This window comes from Plecotus auritus, assembly GCF_963455305.1.
Source record: "Plecotus auritus genome assembly, chromosome: 2".
In the NCBI taxonomy this organism is placed as follows: domain Eukaryota; kingdom Metazoa; phylum Chordata; class Mammalia; order Chiroptera; family Vespertilionidae; genus Plecotus; species Plecotus auritus.
Window position 1 is genome coordinate 159048420 of NC_137771.1, and position 22479 is coordinate 159070898.

A 22479-nucleotide genomic window follows, 5' to 3' on the forward strand; every position below is an offset into this window, starting at 1 on the left:
ACACTGAGAGAGTGAATCCTAAACTTCTGCTAGAACCTCAAGCCATGCTGTCACTTTAAACAATGCATCATGATGCAGAGCACCTGAGGTATCTTTTTGAAAGAAACCTCTCTTCAAAGGAAATATTATATTGGCAAATGTGCTGATTAAATTCCTACTGTGCATTCCATTTTTAAATGTCAAAATCTATTTGCTCTTCTGATTTACATCCGTGCTCCATGCTGTTGGAGGCTGCGGAATTCAGCAAGTCTGATATGAAATTATCTGATTTCCTCATATTAAGGAATAAACTGCAGTACTTCATGCCATGACTGTTATAGGTCTGCAGAGGACATAAATATCCTCTCCAATCCCTATTTTAGTCCTTTAATCTCTTGTTAAACTAGCAATAACAATCATAACGATAAGCCAGTTATCTTCACAAACATTATGTAATGTGGTTTTTATAAAATTCAGAGATGAAGGAGATGAGCTCAGGAGGACAGACACCTGCTGTAATGAACTCAGTAGCTCCAGGAAGCTGTGCACGCTCCCATTTTCAAGTCTGCATTAGAGTCTGGAAAGAATTTTACAAACTATAATTATTTTCATCTAGGTCACTGGAAAATAAAAAGTATGCCTTCCTATATGTAGAATTTTATAGCATCTAATTAAATCAGTTATGACCCTCATGGAGATTATTAGGATTCTCTGTTAACATCAGAAAATTATTTGGTATATATATCTGATCCCATATGAAGGCTGTGCTAAATGTGTTCTTGGGCACATCCTTTGCATTTGGGGAAGTTACTTCCCAGAATTGTGACTACACTGAAGTAAAAAGGCATCAGGCACAAATAGGGTATCCAACATTGACCTAGCATGGAAGGGAACTAAGTGAACACAAAGGGTTAACCCTTCAGTGGACACAGAAGGTCTAAGTGAATGGCAGGTGATACATTAGAAATCACACAATATACGGGATGCAGTTGTTAAAAAAAAGGGGGGGGGCAAGTTTTATGTCCTGGGGCACAAACATACATTCATCAGGGAAATTCTGCAGACTTGTTCTGAGAGCTTCTACATATATCTAATATTCTGTTTTTATTCCAAATGATCATCCTGATTTCCCACAGTATAAATTTGATTCAATCCACTAAACATATGCAAATCTGTTTTGGGTACTAGGTCCTGCAGGGATACAAACTATATTGGACATATTTCCTACCATGAAATTCAATTTTGATTAAAAAAAATTTAAAAAGAGGGAAAATTTTAAAAAGAGGGAAAATAGTTTGGCTCTGACTAGGTGGACCTGGGAAATCTTTCAAAGATTATGTTTGAGCTGAATATTTAAAAAACAGTTGACCAGCAAATGACAGACATGTACTAAAACCCTGGGACCCATGAGTACCCAAGTTGGGGAGATAAGGGGCAGGAGGAAATATTTGTTCCCAAAGTTGTAAATAAAGAGAAACCCATGGTTTTTCTCTTTAAAATCACAAGAAGGACAGGAACCTAGATGCTGCCTGGCTGGTGTGGCTAAGTGGTTAAGCGTTGACCCAGGAACAAAGAGATCGCAGTTCAATTCCTGTTAAGGGCACATGCCTAGGAATCAATCCCCAGAGCGGGGTATGCAGAAGGCAGCTGATCGATGGTGTTTCTCTCTCACTGATGTTTCTATCTCTCTATCCCTCTCCCTTCCTCTCTCTCTAAAAATCAATAAAAACATTTTTAAAAACGTAAATGCTTATATTTTTTAAAATTTTTATCTATAAATGTATCTTTATAGATATACCATTCTTTAATATTTCTGATGTTTTATAGCTAAACGAAAGATACGTGGTGCTAATAAACAATGCTGTTTTCCATGCCTATGAGAAGCCTAGCAATTCAGAAAACAAAACTGCCGCCTTCTACCTGATGACAGTATCCTCTAATTGTCTTCACCATAATCAAAATTAAAGTGCTAGCCAACCTACAATTGTGATGATTAGAAAAATAATGTTCTGGTGCTCTACAGAGTGGACCTGGGGGCTTCACAAGCAGCTGCTTGGACAGCACTGACTGGATGGAGAATAAATGGGGGCGTGAAGATAGGAAGCAGTATGGAGATAAAGAAGTAGCAATCAACACAATTAACAGAATTTACTGAATGAGCTATAGACACTCAACACCCACCATGTGTTGTAATCAACACTGCCGGCTCTGACATGGAGCTTGTGCCATCCCAGGAATGAAATAATGTCACGAAATCAAATAGTACCAATGTCCCTTTTCTGGATTGGAAATTCTGATTCTAGTACAAAAATAGGAAAGCCTCCACCATTCATTCCCAGGTTTCTCAGGTCTTTAAGGAACACAGGGAAGCAGTGTTTCATGATTCAATATGACCCCAGCCAGTGCTTATCATGGAAATTATCTTATCTAACTCTTGTCCATAACTTAATTATATGTTTATTTCTCTTCTGTGGGTATGGGGTATGGTTTTGTATTTATTTTTCTTGTGCACTAATTCTTCTCAAATATCCTCTAAGAAGACAAGGCAAGGATTGTTTATCCTACCACATTTGTGAGGCTATATATAGCAGTTATTAACAGCATGACCTTTGGAGGGAAATTATTTTTTCAAGTCCTGGTTCCTCCATTTACTAGCTGTGTGGCCTAAGAGCCAAGATTAGGGTAAATAGGACCCACACCCTGGATGACACTTTAAGGGAGTGCTGAAAAAAATCAGTAATCAAGATATAAATATTAATAAAGTATTTTGAAATCAAAATTTAGGAAAATTTTCTGATGAAGAAAATGTCAACATTTTAAATAAAGGCAGGCTGCTGTTTGTTCGTTTTGAGACCCAGCTATACTGTCCAAGGAACGGTGTTTCCCAATCAGGCTGTGGTTCCGGGGCCTCCTGGCATCGTGTCCCCCACGGGCACATGTAGAAGAGCTGACAGAGGAGAACACATTGAGCAATGCATGGCTTTATGTGGTCATTAATTTTTTTTTAATTATAGAACTTTTTCCACTTAGGCAAAGTATGGAAGGGTATTTTGATAAGTGCATATAGGGGTACATGTTTTTCCTCTTGTCTCAGAATTCATATCTTGGCTATGTTGTGTAACCTAAGTTTTAGTTACCTTATCTATAAACGGGGATCATTATAGTACTGACCTCATGGTATTATTGAGAGGTATGAATAAGGTAACAATGAAAAAACTGAGCACATTCCTGTTCTTACTATGCATTAAAAACTAATCTCTAAAGAGTTGGTTTTATGGCTCTCCATAGCTCCTCGGTTTATTGGGCAGATAAAGAATACTCATGAAGTAGCTGGTTGATCATCCGCGAGGCTGGAGGACAGTTCGTATTACTTGAACATATACTGAGTGTCAGAACTAGTGTAGGTATGCCAGTGCAATCTATATTTTCCATTAAATCATAGAGTCCATTAAGTTGGGAGTCCATGAAAGTTGTCAAAATTTTTTCTTAAAAGAACAAGAAGAGAAAAACAGTCAAGAATAAAGACTATCTAATAAGACCCTCTTACCAGTCTGTTTCCTGCTGACCCTAAGATTATCATTATCAAGTGGCAGCTGAAGTACACTCGATGACCCCTAGAGTCATAGGGTATCTGACTCCCAAGGGCCCTTTCAATCAGCAAATTGTCCACACCTCTATAATCAACAACCTACATAATGCCCTCTGGCCTCCAGGGATTTCTTTTAAATTTTTCTCTTCTGATACTCTTGGAAGTGGTTTTTTGTTTTGTTTTCTTTGTTTTGTTTTTTGGTGTGTGTGTGTGTGTGTGTGTGTGTGTGTGTGTGTGTGTGTGTGATGGTTTGGTTTTCATTAGTGTGTGTTGTCTCTGAGGCTTACTTGTCCCTGGTCCTGGGCATCCCTGCTTTTTGATGCTATAAAAAGAAAGCCTTTGTAAGTGCCTTCTTATTTTGTGTGACCTTTGAGCAAGTTAAACTTAACTTCAGTTCATTCCAGATTGTTGTAGAGGGTAAATAAGACTTGGAATAACTTTGCCCAGTGCCTAAAACAGTTGGTGCTAAATAAACTTAAGCCATGACTAACAAGAATATAAAATTTTAGTAGTGGTCATAGGATGATATTGGTATTATTCTCCATCTCCCAGCTCTAGACATTTCAGTGCTTGGCTGCACTCGTTTTTTTCTGCCTCTCGTCCCATTTGCTCCATGAAAGCAGACACCCATGTGCAGTCTTGATTTGGCCCTTTTATAACTGGTATTCTAGATTCTTTCAGGATCTCTGAATGCTGTAAGTTATGAGGCACAACTTTGCAACTGAATCCTGTCTTTCCCAACAAAGAAACAAACCTTTTCCTCTACAACAGTCAACTGCCCAGAAAAACAATGAACCCTTGAGCAAATTGGGGTTTGGGGGTTTTGTTTTGTTTTGTTTTGTTTTGTATCTTTCCTCCACTAATGAAACCACCCGGATTAGTCACACCCAGCTACACAATAAAGGAAAAGGCAGTTTTCCTTGCCAGTCTCCATCCATGGCCTCTGACTGCCCTTCTTCCCACAACAGTGACAGATGGAAATGTTCCAGGTGGCTAGTCATTTACTAAAAGTCAAGCAGCATTTTGAACTCCAAGATCCTCACCAAAACAGTCCCTGTGCATAAAGCAGGAGCTAGAAAATCAAGCTTGTTGAGCTGGAGGACCTGCAGGGGGAGCCTGCCTCCGTAATTATTGGGCTCCAAGTCTGCAAATGCTGAGTCAAGTGCCAGCCAATTCTTAAGGCTCTTTTGGAACCCTTGTCTCCAGAATATAAGCTCTCTCCCTTTAACTTTCTGAACACTTCTTCATTAAGAAGACAGCAGGATAGACACATAGGTCCTTCTTTATGTGAGTATAAGGTGTGTGCATTGCTTCAGGAGTAGGTTTTAAGCAGGGTATGATATATATATATATATATATATATATATATTTGTAAAGATGATACCGATCCCAGCTGTAGTTATTTATAGAATTGTGTCTTACATAAGAGTTTCTACTGAGTATATTCTGGAAATATCTATATAAACTATTTAAAAAGTCTACGTTCATGTTTCCACTGTTTCTGCTCCTAGCCCATACTTGAATTCTCTCACTCACCTGCTTCCATTTCTTTCACGCTGCATTTGTCTCATTTTTTGAACTAGAGATTCCAAGTCAGATCATTGTTCTCATTATTTCATGACTTCTTCCCCACCAGATGTATTCCTGTTCACCTCATCTGCTTTAGTTCCCTCCATTTCCTCTGGCCCCTGTGCATAGGATCCACCTGTTGTTAGACCCATGGTTCTCAGTCCTGCCCCTCTGAGGATCTCACCCCAGAACAACTGAGTTCAAACCCCCAGAGAATAAATTTGTGCATCTGAGTGTTTTCAAAGCAACTGAATTGAGCATGTTATTATACTAAAGGGTATAAGGACATACCCCTATACCCCTTCCTCTATCCTGTGCCCCTCAAGAGTCCCCTCTTCACTGGACCCTTAGTCAGCAATGACTGACATGGACCAATGTTGTGACACCCCCAGGACCTTGTCCATGGAAATAATGAGGGGGATAAGAACAATGGGGGCTTTTCTTCACAGATCCAAGAAAGGATATGGAAGAGAGGAAACAAATACTCCAAATGATCTCTGGTCTCCAAAGTTCAGATTAACATTTACAGCCTACTCTTCATGTGTCCTCTTTGAAGGCAGTACAAACACAGAAATAAGGGCAGAAGGGCAAGGGCCATGAGGAGGCTGAGGTGAGGGAAGGAAGTGCCTACAGCATAAAATTTAAGGAGGCGCTCGCACTCAGGTGCCCAGGGTGCATTTACAAGAACCTGAGAGTGAGTGCCTCCTTAAATTTTGTGCCCTAGGAGTCTCCTTACCTCATCCTAGTCCTGGCCCTGAGGGAATCTAAATGAGTGCTTTCTAAAGTAATGCTGGGAGAGAGAGTGACTATAATTATCCAGTTCAGTTGAAGATTTTAAAGGAAAACATAAACCCTTCTCAGCACACCTTGCCATTAAGATTTCTGAATTTGGCATGAGAATTGTGATCTGCCATTAGCCCCCAGTGCTGTGTGCCCTCCCCTGCAAATATGCAGTGTATAGAGGATTCAAGGAGGGAGTTCTCAACAGAAGAGCAGCAAGTATCTGTTCATATTAGGAGAAACTGACAATAGTTTTTAGCTGAAAGTCAAGGGTACTGATACTTTGTCTAGAAACATACTAAATACCTCTTAACTTCAATCCTTCATTCATATCTCTTTTTATAAGATATAAATTAATACTTGTGGAATACCTAGCCCAGAGCTAGCCCACTTGAGTGCTCAATGACTGGTAACTATTTTTCTCACCAGGAAGTTAATGGAACTCAGGAAACACTTTGCACCCAGGATCACCCCATCAGCAAAGCCACATTATTTAAAGACAGAGTCAAGCTAGGTGCAGACTATGGGCTTTACCTCTCTCCAGTCCAAATCCACGATGATGATCACAAGTTCTCTTGCCACGTTACAGTCAGGCCTGGCAAAATCTTGAGGAGCTCCACCAGGGTCAAGGTTTTCGGTAAGAGTTTTTGTTCTCTGGACTCCCTGCCATCCTGCCATCCCTGTTGCCTGCCTCGCTTTCCCCCTGTGACCTGGAGTGCAGCCAAGTAAGGCTAGCTGTTCAGAGTTTTATTTACCTTGATACCTGCCTTTCATGTTGGGGCTGGGGAGGAGGATAAGAAGTAAAAGAATAACTGTTCTGTTAATAGATTGAAATCACACAATTGGTCAGTTTCCTGGTGACCACTCCCTTACTTACAATTTTAATATTTCCTAAGAATACTGGAAATCTCTTTAATTATAGCTGTCAAAGTATAATTGCTCAGCTATCTAATTGTCTTAGTTGATTACTGGAGCAAGACAGAATATGGCCAGTGTGAGAATAGAAGGATGAGACACTCTCCGGGCATCGCCCCCACACCTCACCAAAGCCAGCTGGGGTGAATGCAGGCCACCTCCTCCAGCAAGGACGCCCACTGTAGAGGCCTCTGACTCTGCAGGTTCCAAACAGGGTGGGGGGTGGGGGAGATGTGAAAATTCTATTTTGTTCAGTGATGCAAGGAAATGTTAATAAACAAAAACTCCTAGCTTTGAATATTTTTTTCATCTTTGTGACTAAGAACTGTGCTTTTTAAAACAGCATTTCTAAATTAAGGCAAAGAGAAAAGCAGTGATGCGAGTGAGCAATTAATTGATTTTGGAAATGAGGTAAACGAAAAGAAAATAACTTTACAAAACATAAGTCACAACTGACAGAACAAGTAAAAAGAAAATCTTTGTTTTCACTTTCTTACTTATGATCTCATTGCATTATTATTAGAGGTCACACAATTCAGTATTTTGAAGGAAATGCCAGCCCTGCAGTTCATAAAGATGGATTAGCTACAGCCAAGATTAATATAGTTTGAAGCCTCTTGCTTATAGTTTTCCTCTGTCTCTTCCTCCTGCCCTTCCACCTCTCCTCCTTCCCCAGCTCTCCCCATGGACGGGCTAGGAAATAATCAATCGCCCCTGATGGCCAGGTTCCTTATGGAGCCTAAACAACATTCTGTGAAGAGTTGGGAAAGACTGTTCATCTCTTTTATTGATTATCACCCTCAGCACACTTACTGCGGTGTGACTGTCTTAGCACAAACATGAAACCAACTCATCTGGTCTTACTATTGGCAAAGCAATGAAGGCAGGCATCCGGGATGTGCAAAGAAATATCAATTCTAAATAAGGCAAACTGTGTCCCTTTTGACCAAGGGTTTTTTGCACCATAACTTGACTTAATTGCCTTGTCAAATTAAACTGTGTCCTCTTTGCTGCATTAAAATGCTTTCATCTTGGTCTTGATCGCTTCTGACTTTTACGTCTCACTCTTCTCACCCTATCTATCTGTACATCTGTCTCAACATTTCTGTTTCTTCTTTGAACTCCTTTCAGTACATGCTTAAAAATAGGAAATTCTGCATCCTTGTTGATATAATTAGATTTTCCCTGCTTCCTGGACTTTCTCCTTTACCAAATGGGCTGGCTAGGTTGTGTTAGAATAGTCTCATCTAGTCTGAACCTATTTGTGGCTGTCACCCGAACATATATTATCATGGCCCTGGCATAGAAGCACAATACATAGTTCATTTAGAACCCGCTCTGAATTCCGTGGTTATTCCTCAAATAGATGAAGCCAAGAATAAAAATACGAAAACCTCAAAATAAATACCCAAGTGTACCACAGACCCATTCTACATGCCCTAGATCCAGCTCTTTCCTTCTTCCTGGCAATGCCTTTACTCTCTAACAGACCAGGGATTGGAAGTTTGCCCAGCTCCTCTGTGGCTTCCTGCATCTCCCTCACTCATCTCCCTTAACTTTCCTTTCCTTAGTGGTAAGTCACCTGCCATAACAAATTCCTGCTCCTCAGCTCTAAATCTGATTGTCCTGAGATTCAAATATAATCTCTACCACCCCTGCAATTTTTAGTAATTGTTCTTTCTTTTGGGTCCTTTATTCTATAGTATTCGTTGCTAATATGAGGTCAGAAATGCCCCTCCTCTCCTTAGTGTTTTAGGGTTGTATTTTGGTTTGGGTTCTCCTGAAAGAAAACAAGGAAAGGATTGGGGTTGAATTCATCTATTTGAGAGGTAATCCTCTGAAACATCAGAAGAGGAAGGAAGATAATAGAATGTACACGATCAAGCTGTGGGTTTAGAGCTAGAACCCCTGGGGAACTCTGGAAGAACACACATCAGAGTTATCCCAAACAAAGGCTAGGAAGCTGGGGCATTAGCCACAACTCCCCATCTGTTAGTGCCACAACAGATGGAATTTCGTGTTTGCCCTGCTTATGGACTCAGTGTGCTCCCCTAGCCCCAATAAATCCTTAGGAGAGTATCACATTTGCCTCTACTTAGTGAGGTCTCTCAACCAGCAAATAAAGGCAAATGTCAAGTGGATTTGCAGGCAATAACAGCACCTGTGATAGGGTCTTAGTATTTTAATATTTTCTCCACTGGTTCATAGACGGCTTTGTCTGCTGTACTCAAGAATTTACTTGAGCCCAACCAGTGTGGCTTAGTAGTTGAGCATCAACCTATGAACCAGGAGGTCATGGTTCAATTCCCAGTCAGGGCACATGCCCGGGTTGTGGGCTCCATCCTTAGTGTAGTACATGCAGGAGGCAGCTGATCAATGACTCTCTCTAATCATTGATGTTTCTGTCTCTCTATCCCTGTCCATTCCTCCCTGAAATCAATAAAAATATATTTAAAATATTTAAAAAGAATCCTGGCTGGTTTGGCTCAGTGGATAGAGCGTCAGCCAGCAAACTGAAGGGTCCTGGGTTTGATTCTGGCCAAGGGCACATACCTAGATTGCAGGCTAAATCCCCAGCTGTGTGTGGGAGGCAACCAATTGATGAGTCTCTCTCACATCGATGTTTCTCTCTCTCCATCTCTCCCCCTCTCTTCCACTCACTCTAAAAAAAAATCAATGGAAAAATATCCTTGGGTGAGGATTAACAAAATAAAATGAAATTTAAAAATATTTGTAAAGAACTTACTTGAAACCACTAAGTTCAACAGGATATACTTAATACCTACTTTGGATTGGGCTCTGTTAAGAGCTTGAGATGAAGAGATGAATAAAACAGTCTGGCTTTGAGGCACCGATAATCAAGCAGGATAACAAAATCATTGAAATAGTTCCTAATATTTTCTAGTACCAAACAACTAAAGTATAAAGTATCTTTCCTGTCCTGTCCCTTTCAGAGGCCTATACTTTATACTGTATTTCTGTCCCTCCCGTCCTCCACAGTCCCCTTTTCACCTGACTCACTAATAATCATAATTCAACTATCAATTAGATGTTGCAACTTCCAAAAGCTTCCTCTTATTCCCCAAGGCTGGGTTAGCAGTTTCTCTTAAAAGCTTTCTTCAAATCCTATATGTCCTCAATTATGGTGCTTATCTCAATGTTTTCTAATTTCTTGTTTATGTATCTGTATTTTTCAGGAAAATATAAATATCGTTAGCACAGTGAAGATTATTTGCCCACCTTTGTTTCCTAAAAATCTAACATTCTGCCAGGCACACAATGAGTGTTTAATATATTATGAATGACGAATTTTTCACACACACACACACACACACACACACACACACACACACACACACACTAGTAGCCAGGTAAGATGGCATTACGTGCCACTAACTGTGTTTTCTTTGCCTTTAAGCTAAGCCAGAAATCCCCATGATTATGGAAAATAACTCCATGGATGTCTTGGGAGAGGTGAGTCACATTAAAGCCTTTGAAAATTTATAGTATAACACGCCGAGGTGTGTCAGGTTACATCGTTGTCCAGAATATTTTTCCAAAGGATATTACCCTTTGGCCCTCAGCCAATTAATTTCTGGTGACGTAGAAGGGAAGCTGAATTGATTCTAGAAACCTAATGGGCATTCTTACTTTCTGACTTAGGGCTCTCAGAGTATGTGATCTGTGGTCCTGAGTCCTTATTTTTTCTGAAAGAAAAAAAGGTCTCAATAGCTTAAATTTCTTTTTAGTAAAAATTGAAGTAGATGGTGAAGGAAAAGTAGGGCAGAGAGCAGTGTGAATCCTGGTGAAAGAATGAGTTTTTTGCTTAGCTGACATTTAATTTGTTCAAAGCCATTTCCTGTACCAGCTTTCCCATTGTTTTTATTTTGAAGTTAACAGGAAGAAACCTGTCCTTAGGTACCCCTCGGAACCCTGGCTATTTCGTAGGCAGCAGGAGAAAGGGCAAGAGAAACAGGGAAGTAAAGTAGACCCTCTGACTTCAGTTTCTAGTAGGTAGTTCCCAGACTCTAATCACCTGGAATCTGAGCTCAGCGCTCACTTCCAGCTCCTCTCTTTGCTGGCTGTGACCTTAGGCAAGTTATTTCCCGTCTTTGTAGTCCGTTTTCCCACTCATCTGGAGGGGATTAGATGAGTATCTGCACATTGTTGTTGTTTTTAAGAATTAAATGAAATAACCTATGAAAAATTCTTAGTATATAGTGTGGCATAAATTAATTGCTCAATAAATATTATTTTGTTGTTTTGTTCATATTACTATTATGTATGTTAATCAACTGTCTTGTGGCATTATGATTTCATTCAAGCTTTTCATAACTCCAAATAAAAAATATTTTCATTAACTCTCCTATTTCCTATTACATGGGATGAGAGAAAATTATACTTATATTCTAGTCTCTTCTAGTCCCAAGAACATTAAATTACTTATGATTTCTAGTCCTGCTGAATATCAGTCATGTAATTTGACAGTTGAATTATAGCTCAGACTCTGTGGGATGGTTTTAGATGAATATATATATATATATATATATATATATATATATATATATATATATTACACAAATACTTGGGTTATATATATATATATATATATACACACACACATATATATATATACATATATATATATATATATATATATATATATATTACCCAAGTATTTGTGTCTTTTGCTGACTTTATGTATTAGTCTTAGATCATTGCTATTGAAGTTCTGAGCATATAGAAAAATATTTTAAATTGTTCTGTCACAATTAATTCCCAATTTTATCAGTGGGCTTCATTTCATTAATTTAAATAAAACCAATAATCTAGTGGTATAATATTTGGTAGGTATTTTGTTTCTTATAAGGATTTCTTGTAGGTTTTTGGTACCAGTGTTTATAGATAATATTACTCAATTAGATATGTAACCATAAAATTGGACCCAAAAATTCCAATTTTTAAAAAAAGGACTTTGTCTTATATGTTATCAAATTTCCTCTTCTGTACCAAGCTTGCCCAGGTGCTGAGAGGGAAAACAGGAGACCTTACTTCCTAGGGAATTAGTGAATAAACTCTCACCAAATTCATCTAACCAGCTACAGGACATGGCTTGTCTATGGATCTTTTAACATCTTGCCAAACATTAATGATTCCTCACTCTGATATTCTTATAATCCCCATTGTATTTTCAATAAGTTATTAACTCTGTAAAACCCTTTCACACGCCTTCATCATGAGATGCTCCCAACAAGCCTCAAAAAAAGGTAGGGATCTGTCATTTTACAGACGAGAAATTGAGGCCTGGAGAGTCTGAACAACTGGCTGAGTCACTACTAAAGGGCCAAGCTGGGATGAGAATTTAGCATGCCCATATCCAGGCCAGGTGGTACAGTGAAAGGAGTCAGCTCCAGGGGCAGGTAGAACTACTGTCAAACCTAATTAGACCACTTACTAACTATATATCCTCACCAAGTAGTTAACCCCCATGAGTCTCAGCCAGCTCACCTCTAAAATTGGGCTAATAATACATATTTCTCAGGGCTCTTAGGTGAATTAAATTTATGCACAGTAATGAAGTACATGGCACACTGTAAATGTCTCAGGAATATTTCTTTCCTCCCCAGTATTTATCATTCACTCACTCTCTTTCACCCATCCCTTCCTCTGCATTTATATTCATAAATCTACTATGTGATTGAGACAGTGTGAGATAATGAAAAAATGGAACATAGATTGCGGAACCTGATAGACCTGGGTTGAATTCTTATCTGTCACTTATTGACTCTGGACCCTGGAATCTCAGTTCCTTGACTTCCTCATCATTGATCCGAACCTCACAAGAGTGAAGTATGGATCAAATGGGAGAGCATATGCAAAGTATCTGCCATCTGGCTACAACAGGTGTTGGGCAGTGGTACTTTTCTATGCCCTCCCTTCATTCCTTAGAAATTAACTCTAAGTCAACATGAACATATTAAATGCCTACTATGTGCTACATATTACTACACATGCAGCACTCAGTGTTAGAGCAATGGGCATTTGGTCAGTTGTAAGTAGTGTTTTCCAGCATTACTAAAGTTATAAAGTTTATGGTTAATTTAGTTTTCCTGTAAGATAGAAAAGTTCCCAAATTATTGTAACAATGATGCCTCTCAGGCTTAGACAGGCCAAAGGTGTCCAAGTGTCACACTTGTGATGGCATGTTCTTGTGTGTTCCTGAGAGGGAGGTTTCACCAGGGTTCCAATATGGCACGGAGTCTCCCTTCGTAGCTGAGATGGAAAAACGACCTTCAGCTTAAACTTCAGGATCCCACCATGTAGCAGATTTTTACATTAGAGCAAAAGATGCTGAGCCAATGAGCCCCTCAGCCCAGAGCCCCTGGCCCTCTACACCCAGCTCCGATGACACAGCAAAAGAAGGCACAAGAGAGACGCATAAAAATTCCAGAGCTGACTCAACAGTGCAGTCTCTCCGCAAGCCATGTGTCTCTCCTTAGGCCTGTGCTTTATACTGTAACTCAGTCATCTCCATAGGTCCTGTTCTTGTTACTCTTAACCTTTGTAATGTTTGACAACATTTAGGGGGAAAATATAAAGAAAACTACCGAACATGAAACATAGGAAACAAAAGCAGTTGGGCTTAAACATGCCTAAGGAAAAAAAGAATAATAAGAACCATCTAAAACAGACACCATAACCTAAAAACACATATCAGAAAGGAAAGCTCTAGTTGTTGTTTACAGAATTTGATATTTTGTTTATTTAATTTTGGTTTTGTAAAAGCCCGAATCTTGGGGGATTCCTTGACCTTCCTAAGAAACATTCCGTGTGTGTGTGTGTGTGTGTGTGTGTGTGTGTGTGTGTGTGTGTGTGTAAGATTAGGTATTGAGGCTTCTTTTCTTTTTTTTCTAGCATATTGTGGCACAATAAGTCTCTGAGTCCAAATGCCTGGTCATGAGACTGCCAGCCGCCATCATCCTTGCAGTGGTGAGGGCCTGAGCTTTCACTACACCTGGGAAGGCCTCAGAGGGCAACCATACCCGGTGGGGAAACCACATGGGAAGTGAAATCTTTAACATCAGTCAATCTTTAACATCAGTCAGGTTTCTTGCGGGGGGAGGGGAGCGTGGAATAAAGGGATTTATAGGACTGCATTACAGCCTGGGTTTTTCACAAGCCTGGTGTTTGAACTTGTGTTTGTTCCACAAGCAGCTCACAGGGAAGATGGATCTGGTTGTTAGAGCTGCTGGTGGAGTCTAAGAACAAGCAATAAGAGGGAGCCATGTAGGTGAGGATTGAACAAGGCAAGACACCATTATTATAGGAGGATCTTGTCTACTGTCAGGAAGCACAGCACCCATAGAGTGCTTAGACTACCTACAAGATAATGAAATGCTACTACCTTTATCTCCTCTTATCTTTCCCAGCTTTCACCATTCTGTTTTTCCTATTCCCAGCCCAGTTTTTAAAAAAAGGTCCTCTAGAGGAATCATCTAAAGCAACACTCATCTCTAGCTTAAAGACCAGAGTAATTTCCACCTTGATTTTATTCTATTCCTGAGTTAACATTTTAGGCATATCTTTAGCAACACAGGGAATTTTTCTCTTCCTATGGACTATTAGTCACCCTTTTTGCAAAACATCTCTGAAAATTTAATGCTGAAGAGTTTTAAAAACTTTGAGCACAGTATGCAGTTAGCATTTCAGAGGTAGGAATAAAATCCAAAACTTACTGCTCAAATGGACAAGTGGTCTGTGTGTTCTGTGGAAAGAAAATAAAAGCAACTGAACTCATTAAAATTGACCTCAGAATTTAACAAAATGTTCTCTGTCCTTCACTCTCCCAGACAGTCATGGTCTCTTTTATCTTTCTGTGGTGAATTTTGCCTAGGGAGCTGTCTCTCTTCTCTTATCTTTTCATGTTTCTTTATCCCTTTTTCTTTCTTTTTAACTTTTCTGCCTCTGATCTTTATTTTTTCTATTTACCCATTTCTCTATCATTTTCTTTTTCTTTTTGGGTTTCTTTCATCTCTTCTTCACTAACTCCTTCTCCCTTAACAGACCTTAATATGAGACTAGATTACATTTTTAACTATTTATGAATACATTTTTATGTCATCTACTTTTTTTAATCCTCATCTGAAGATATTTTTCCATTGATTTTTAGAGAGACTGGAAGGGATGGGGAGAGACACAGAGAGAGAAACATTGATGTGAGAGAGACACATTGATTGGTTGCCTCCCGCATGTGCCCCCACCAGGGCCTGGGATTGAGCCTACAACTACAGTATGTGCCCTTGACCAGAATCAAACCCTGGATTCTTCAGTCCACGGTCCAATGCTCTTTCCACTGAGCCAAACTGGCTAGGGCTATGTCCTCTATTCTTAATATTTAATTCAAATGAGTTATAAAGTCTTTCATTCTCTCTGCACTAATTATGCATTAATCACTTCTGTGTTAAGTTGTTGAAAAGACAAGATTCAGACAGATTAGAATGATGGAACAGCTTTAATATAAGCAGGCATCATAGCACTGCCACAGTGGGAGAAAGGTATACATCGGAAGGGTCTGGAGACCTCGGGCTCACGCTTCTTTGTCCTTCCACTGCTCAGTTTTACAGAACAAGCTTTGTATCCAGTTCTCAAATCACGCCAACACCTTGGGCCCAGGAAGCCCCAGCTCTGCTCCTGGTGAGGCCTCTTACAGGGAGCTGGCCAGGCAGGCACGTTCCAGCTACCCGACCAACCTCAACTGTCAAAACCTCCAGCTTTACCAAAACCAAGTGCTAGGTATCCATCCCAGTATTTTCACTCATCAGAGCTGACAGGCTGGTACATTGTGACCCAGAACAACTCACAGACCCATGGTGTGACACAACCTCTATATTTAGTTAGTGTATTTGAAAGTTTTAATCAGTACAGCACTAGGAACCCCGTAGTTAAACCTTTGGTTAATTCAGAACTTGCTGATATTAACACATAGTACACACGCTTTCTCTTAAAAGCAAAATCCCACCAGATTGCCTTGTTATATATTTAAGCTGGAACTAAAATGGCTCTTTGCTAGGAATCTAAAGTCAGTGTTTTCAGAACAGATTTCCCCAAGCCTGGTTTAAACAAAATGGAAGGGGTGAGCTGCTGCCAGCTGGTCTGTCTCCCTCTGGCGGGCCTCCCTCTCGGCCCTCACCTTCCATTTCATCTCCAGGATGGCCCTTTCCACCTCCTCCACAGCTCGCTCTCTCCTTTCCACAGCCCTCTCCCGCCATTCTACTGCCCTCTCCCTCCTGAGAAGGTCTTTTTCTCTTTGGCTGGCCCATAAAGCCAGGGCCCCCACCTGCTCCAGGAGCCTGGCCCACTCGCCCTCGATGCCCATGGGGATCTGAGGCCCTTGGCCCCTCGGGTCCTGGCGCTGTCCTGCCTGACCATGGCCACCCTTCTCCAGTTCCTCTCTGTGCATGCTCTTCAGGTGCTTCCACAGGGCTGTGGTGCCCACGTTAACCCCGGGGCCACGGCTGACCTGCCTGCCACATAAGCGGCAAGTGGCGAATTGGTTGGGGTGGTGCCCAGCACGAGCAGGAGCCAGGTGGAAATACTCCCAGGCCTCAGAAAACCGGGTCCCCTTGTTGTGGGGCACTGGGGTTGGCATGGCACCCACAAAAGGGCCAACCAGTTCTCCCCTCTCATGGATCTCCTCCTCCTCTTTCATCAGTAACTCCCCTTTTGCTGTCATCCTGGTTCTCTCCTCTTCCTCCTCTTCCCGCCTCATACTGTCTCCTCTTCTACAGCTTTCCTTGAGCTAAAAGTCTCAGTTGAACCACACAACTAAGGCCAACTGTGTACCTGGAAAGGAACTGTGGCAACTCTTGGGGTTTCACAGTAATGATCAAAGGCTGGCCACACCTGGTTGGGGTGATGTTCTCTCCTTTTGCTTTACCGGAGAGTCAGGGTGAGTCAGAGCCAAGCAAAATGGCCTCTGAGGCTCCCCTGCACATTCCCTCTGTGCCCCGGATGTGCTGATCCCTCCTTGGCAAAGCCAGAGTCAAAGCAAATTAGTGCAACAATTGCAAAGCTCTTCAGTCCACTCAGTGTTCTCCAACTACATCCACCACGACACAGTGTCTTTGAATGTTGAAAATGTTAGGTTTTCTCCTGGCTGCTTCCACTGTCTCTGTGCTCCTAGATCCTGTAAAATGTGTTTGGAGGTCGGATGAACAGCCTCAATGTCCAGGCTGTTCAGGATGCCCAAGCTGGGGCTTCCCCAGGTCTCTCTCAGTGTGGGTAGCAGCAAGCAAGGACAGATGCTGAAGTGAAAGCGACTTATGCTTCCCAGGCACTGTTGCAACAAGCAGTCAGCGGCTACAACGCCTGCCAGGGTCTGGGTAATAAAGTTCCTAGTGTGAGGTCAGTTCATCCCTCCAGAGTCCTCTGGGGCCGGGATTCTAAGAAATCCGAACATCAGGCTTAGCTGTTTTCAGCGGGAGGAACTGGCAGGCACGGAGGAGGAACAAGTGGAACCTCTCCACAGGCTCAGTGTCGCCTGGTGGTCCTGGGCAAGCAGCTCAGCACGCTCCACTTTCCCCGGCACCATCACCTGCAAAGCCAACAGCTGATAAGACCTTCCTGACAGCAGCTTACTCCAGATGTTTCACTTACTTACTACATTTTAAGGGTTTTAAAAAAATGAAAATTGTATTACATTTTAAAAGCAGCCTGACCTCTGATTCCTTATTTGGGTCATTTCTGAAGGGAATGAGAGCCTTATTCGTCAAGCTTTGCAACCCCCAACAGTTGGGAAACACCCACCAGCCACAAGTGGTTACTTACAGGCACCAGAGGCGCTGGTCTTGTCTCCAGTGGCTCCCGTGCAGGGTGAGTGCTCTGTGCGCCTTGAATAGTTAGTTATTAGCTGACTCCTGCCCCAGAGGAGGTACCTCCAGTTCCTGTTCCCTCCTACTTTCAGAGGAGCCTTGTTCCCAAATGGGTGTGTCCCTGCCTGTGGGTTTTTCTGCAACACAGACACAAATGCAAACTTTTTCTCCGCCCCTTCCAGCACTAAAAAGATGTTCCTGGCAAATGTCATGTATTAAAGGAGCAAACCCAGCACCTACACGTCGTAGTTCTGTTTCCAGGTGACTAGATCATCTAGCTTTCAAGCCAAGGAGATTTAAGGGAAAGGGGTGAATGTGGGCAGAAGCCACATGCCTCAAGGGCATCTGTGGTTCCAAATATCTTGCCCAATTGTCAGACCAAGAGTCTCAATTTGGTTTAGAAACTATAGAAGTAAATTCAGTAAGTAAAAAGTCAAAGAACTTACAGGAAAGGGAAGATTAAATAAAAGAAAACACCCCAGTTCAAATAAATATAGCCAATTGAGAAAAAAATTGGATTTGCTTTTTATTATATTATGTAACTAGAATTGGAAAAGTGGAGATTTGATTAGCTCCTTCTCTCAGTTGGAGTAGAATAAAAGGATAATCACAATTTAAGCAAAAAGTACATTTTCATACATATTATAAATAAGTGAATATATATGTATAAATTTAAGAAGAAAATCTGCCAAGAAGAAACAGGAAGAAAATAACTGAGTTATAGGAAAAAGAAATAGGCAGAGTAAAAAACAAATAGAGCCTGAGAGTAAAATTCCAAATGAAAAGGAAGGGGGTGAGGGTGGGGAGGAAGACTCCAGATAGGAATGAAGAGTTGGTAAAAACACAGGGAATTTTTTTTTAAGGTTTTTCTTTCTAGATTAAAAAGCTAAATGTTTTCAAAGTGATTCTTTGCAAAGCCCTTTGGAAAAGGTTTTGTCCAAATTTAGGGAAACTAATTGTGGGTTAACTGACAAATGGTCACCATTTCAGTATTTCATCTGTGGAAATAAGGAAACGGTCAGTCTTACAGCCAGATTTAGATCTATTTCTCCTGACTCCTCAATCCCATAATGCTCCAGCCATCCACTGGCTTTCCTCTGCTTCCAGGACAATGTTCCCAGCTCACACCTGGCCTAGGAACCCATTCCATCCACCCAGCTTTGTGAATTCCCCACTACTTTCCAACAGAGCCTACCTGTAGTCTGGGCTCATCTTCTTCCCTGTCCACAAAATTCAACTTTGTTCTCTAAGCTACTTTCAGATTTTACTCTTCTCTGAACTCCTACAGAAATTTCCCAATACATTTGGCACTTTTTACACAATTCTTTGTGCTACTGCTCACTTATTCCAGGTGGACTTAAAATAATGTGTTGGGGAAATCAATGATTTGGCTTATCTCACGGAGGCAACAGGCACACAAAGAGTGAGCGAATGATTTAATTTAGAATAGAGGAACAGGTCTCTGTGTATGTATGTGTGTACATGTAGACTTTTGTGCATATTTACTTCTTATTTTTTAAATTTAACATGTTTTTTTTTTCTTACTCATTTGGACCAAGTAGAAGTTTCTAAATAAAGACAGTTCTGTTTGCTCAGCAAAACCATATCTGCTCATGTTTCCTAAGATATTTGACTTCAACTTCAACTACTTTAGTCTACCATTTTAGAGAGACTGGGAGGAGTTTTAGGACAAGAACTATATTCCTAAACAAAATCTTGGGACACAGTCTGGAGGTGGTATAGAATATCTGAAGTCTAAATCATTCCATAAAATCTGAATTCAGAGAATCCACAAGAGTAAATCTTTAAACATTTTTTTTAATTGACAAGAATTTTTTTTTCAGTGAGATAGTACCTTTAAAAAATAATGGAACCACCACTTGTTACTGATATTACTGATATGACTTTTTATGGGTTAACTGAGCATGGAGAAAATGAATCGTAAGAGTGGTTAACAGTATCTTATATAATAAAGAGCTAATATGCAAATGGTCATCATGCCCTCACATTGTCACACCCTCATGCCATTATACCTTAACTCAGCCGTGGGCAAACTACAGCCCGCGGGCCGGATCCGGCCCATTCGGCTGTTCTATCCGGCTCGCGGAGCCGAAAGAGCAGAGGGTTCTCTTGCTCTCCCCTCCACTCCTTTACTTTGAATTTATATTATAATGTTCACACAAACACTCCATCCATGCTTTTGTTCCAGCTCTCCGGTCCAGTTTAAGAACCCATTGTGGCCCTCGAGTCAAAAAGTTTGCCCACCCCTGCCTTAACTGCTCTGACACTCAACATTGGGAAGAGAGGAATGGGGACCAGCCAGGCACAAATGAGCTCGCAATAGAAAGGAATGGGGACCAGCCAGGCTGCAGCCCAAGAGAGGGACAAGCCACCCACCCCACAGTCCCGGGTGCCAGCAGCTGCACCTGCACCTGCAGCCCAGCCTAGGAGGAGGACAAGCTGCCGCCCCATGGTCTCGGGTGCCAGTGCCTGCGCCTGTGGCCCGGGAGAGGGACAAGCCATCTGCCCTGTGGTCCCAAACACCTATGGTTTGGGCCCGGGTGAAGCCGCCTGCCCACGGTCCCCTGTGGCTGTGGCCAGCCCGGGTGAAGCCGGCTCGGGTCCTGGGTGCCTGTGGCTGGCCAGAGGGAGGGAAGCCCGGGTCCCGGGTGTGGGTCGAGGCAGAGATGGTTAGGGGTGATCAGACCAGTAGGGGAGCAGTAAGGAGCAATCAGGCAGGTAGGCAGAGGTGGTTAGGGGCGATCAGGCAGGCATGAAGAGGGGTTAGGGGCAATCAGGCCGACAGGCAGGCAAGCAGTTAGGAGCCAGCGGTCCTGGATTGCGAAAGGCAGTCGGACATCCCCTGAGGGGTCCCGGATTGGAGAGGGTACAGGCCAGGCTGAGGGACCTCCCCCACCCCCATACATGAATTTCGTGTACCAGGCCTCTAGTTGATATAATAATACTCCATTTCCTATAACTCTTACATCATAGAGATAATCATCAATTTTTGGAATTTTATTGGATTAAATAAACTGAATTCTTTTTTTCTTTACTTAACAGGAATATGTTTTAGGGGACCTATTTTACTTTTGATTTTTTAAAATATATTTTATTGATTTTTTACAGAGAGGAAGGGAGAGGGATAGAGAAATAGAAACATCGATGAGAGAGAAACATCAATCAGCTGCCTCCTGCACACCCCTTACTGGGGATGTGCCCACAACCAAGGTACATGCCCTTGACCGGAATCCAACCTGGGACCCTTTAGTTTGCAGGCTGATGCTCTATCCACTGAGCCAAACCAGTTAGGGCTACTTTTGATTTTTTAGGACAGAAAGTGAAGCAATTTCACATATCTGCATTCTTGCCACTGCATGTATCCCCACTGTCAAGTGCTGAATGAGTGGGAAAATGGGAGTTGCAATGTTTGATCCTGGCCATCTTGGATACACAACAGATAGATTCCTCTGAAAGTTTTCCTTGGGATTTTTGTAGTGACATACTGAGGTATGCTATACTGCACCTCAGTAGGATCTCACCAGAGAAATGTAATTTAGTATGTTTAAATTTGGTTTCTCAGCTCTGTAGAAGGTCCAGACTCTAGGGCTAACTAGTCTGTGGGGAAATTGGCACCCCGAGCATCACATACAGCTAACGGTTCTTTATTAATTAACTAGTATATTCATCAATTGGGAAATATTTGAGAACTAAAAACAAGGGCTGGTAATATGTAAAACTACACACAACTCTAGATGAGAAAGTAAGTAATTATAAATGGAATTATTATTTTTCAGTATCTCAGATAAAATAATGAGGATCCAATAAGTCTTATTGGATATTTTCACCAAGCTATTGAAGAAACCACCATCTCACAAAGAACAAACACAGTGTTGAAAATAAAACATAACTAATCCTACCTCTAAACTTTCTAGTTTTGTGACATAAACAACCTGTTCTTCTACTTCTCTCTTATTTCAGTACAATGTGTTTTACCAGGAGATATTTTGGACTGGGATTGAGGTAATACAGTTCCCAATTTGTGCTATCAATGACATCCCACACCCTTTAGCTACTCTGTGATTCTGTGCCTTGGTTTTTCCACCTGTCAAGTGACAATAATAAGGTGTATCTTTCCTACCCTATAGTATTAAGATAATAAGATGCAAATGAATTAGGAAAACTCTCTACAAGTCAAAAGTGAGATATTTATAGTAAAGGGTTGCTGTGGCCACTGCTACAAATAACATTTTATATTGTGCCTCGCTCAGCACGGCCAGGGGTGAACCTGAGGGGGGTGCGGTGAAGGATTAAAGAAGACAGACAAGAGAATAAAGCTGGGGCTAGGTGGGATGCTGCTCTCCAATGGAGAGACAGTGCCACAGCCTGCAAGCCGAGTCTTTATTTTATAGCCAGATTCCACAAGGCAAAGTAAGGGTGTGGTCAAGATGTTTACAATGTTCTCACAGGTTTTGAATCTACTCAATTACATGCACCTGAACTCTATCAAGCTTTGTTTTGGCAGCACTTGCTACACCTCCTGCAGCCTACATCACTCTGCCACCTGGGACCACAGGTTCAGACCATCAGGTCAAGGAGGGCTTTGGCCTTCAAGCTGGAACTTGCACATGGCTTTGCCATGAGAGGACCATGCCCTCTCATTAGTCTGAAGCTTGAACCTGTCCAAGCCCTGTAGCCACTCTCTACATTATATTATTTGGGGAATGGAAATAACCAAAGTGTAGCATTTATTCTAAGAGAATATTCTTCTCTGGC

The 22479-nt window shown here is 41.4% G+C and overlaps 2 protein-coding genes across 2 annotated transcripts in view; one reads left to right on the forward strand and one right to left on the reverse strand.

Moving 5' to 3' along the window:
- The window catches only part of CD96 (CD96 molecule), a gene marked incomplete at both ends in the record, with an annotated part of 94985 nt that overhangs the window by 18938 nt on the left and 53568 nt on the right, over positions 1-22479 (forward strand). The window contains 3 exons of the mRNA XM_080655218.1: positions 6347-6554; positions 10251-10306; positions 21685-21726. Of these exons, the coding sequence (XP_080511344.1) occupies positions 6347-6554; positions 10251-10306; positions 21685-21726 (306 nt within the window). The remainder of the gene's footprint in view (positions 1-6346; positions 6555-10250; positions 10307-21684; positions 21727-22479) is intronic.
- Positions 15948-16601, reverse strand: ZBED2 (zinc finger BED-type containing 2; the record flags this gene model as incomplete). Its single annotated transcript, XM_080655219.1, has 1 exon — positions 15948-16601. One exon carries the CDS (start codon positions 16599-16601, stop codon positions 15948-15950), a length of 654 nt encoding a protein of 217 aa, XP_080511345.1.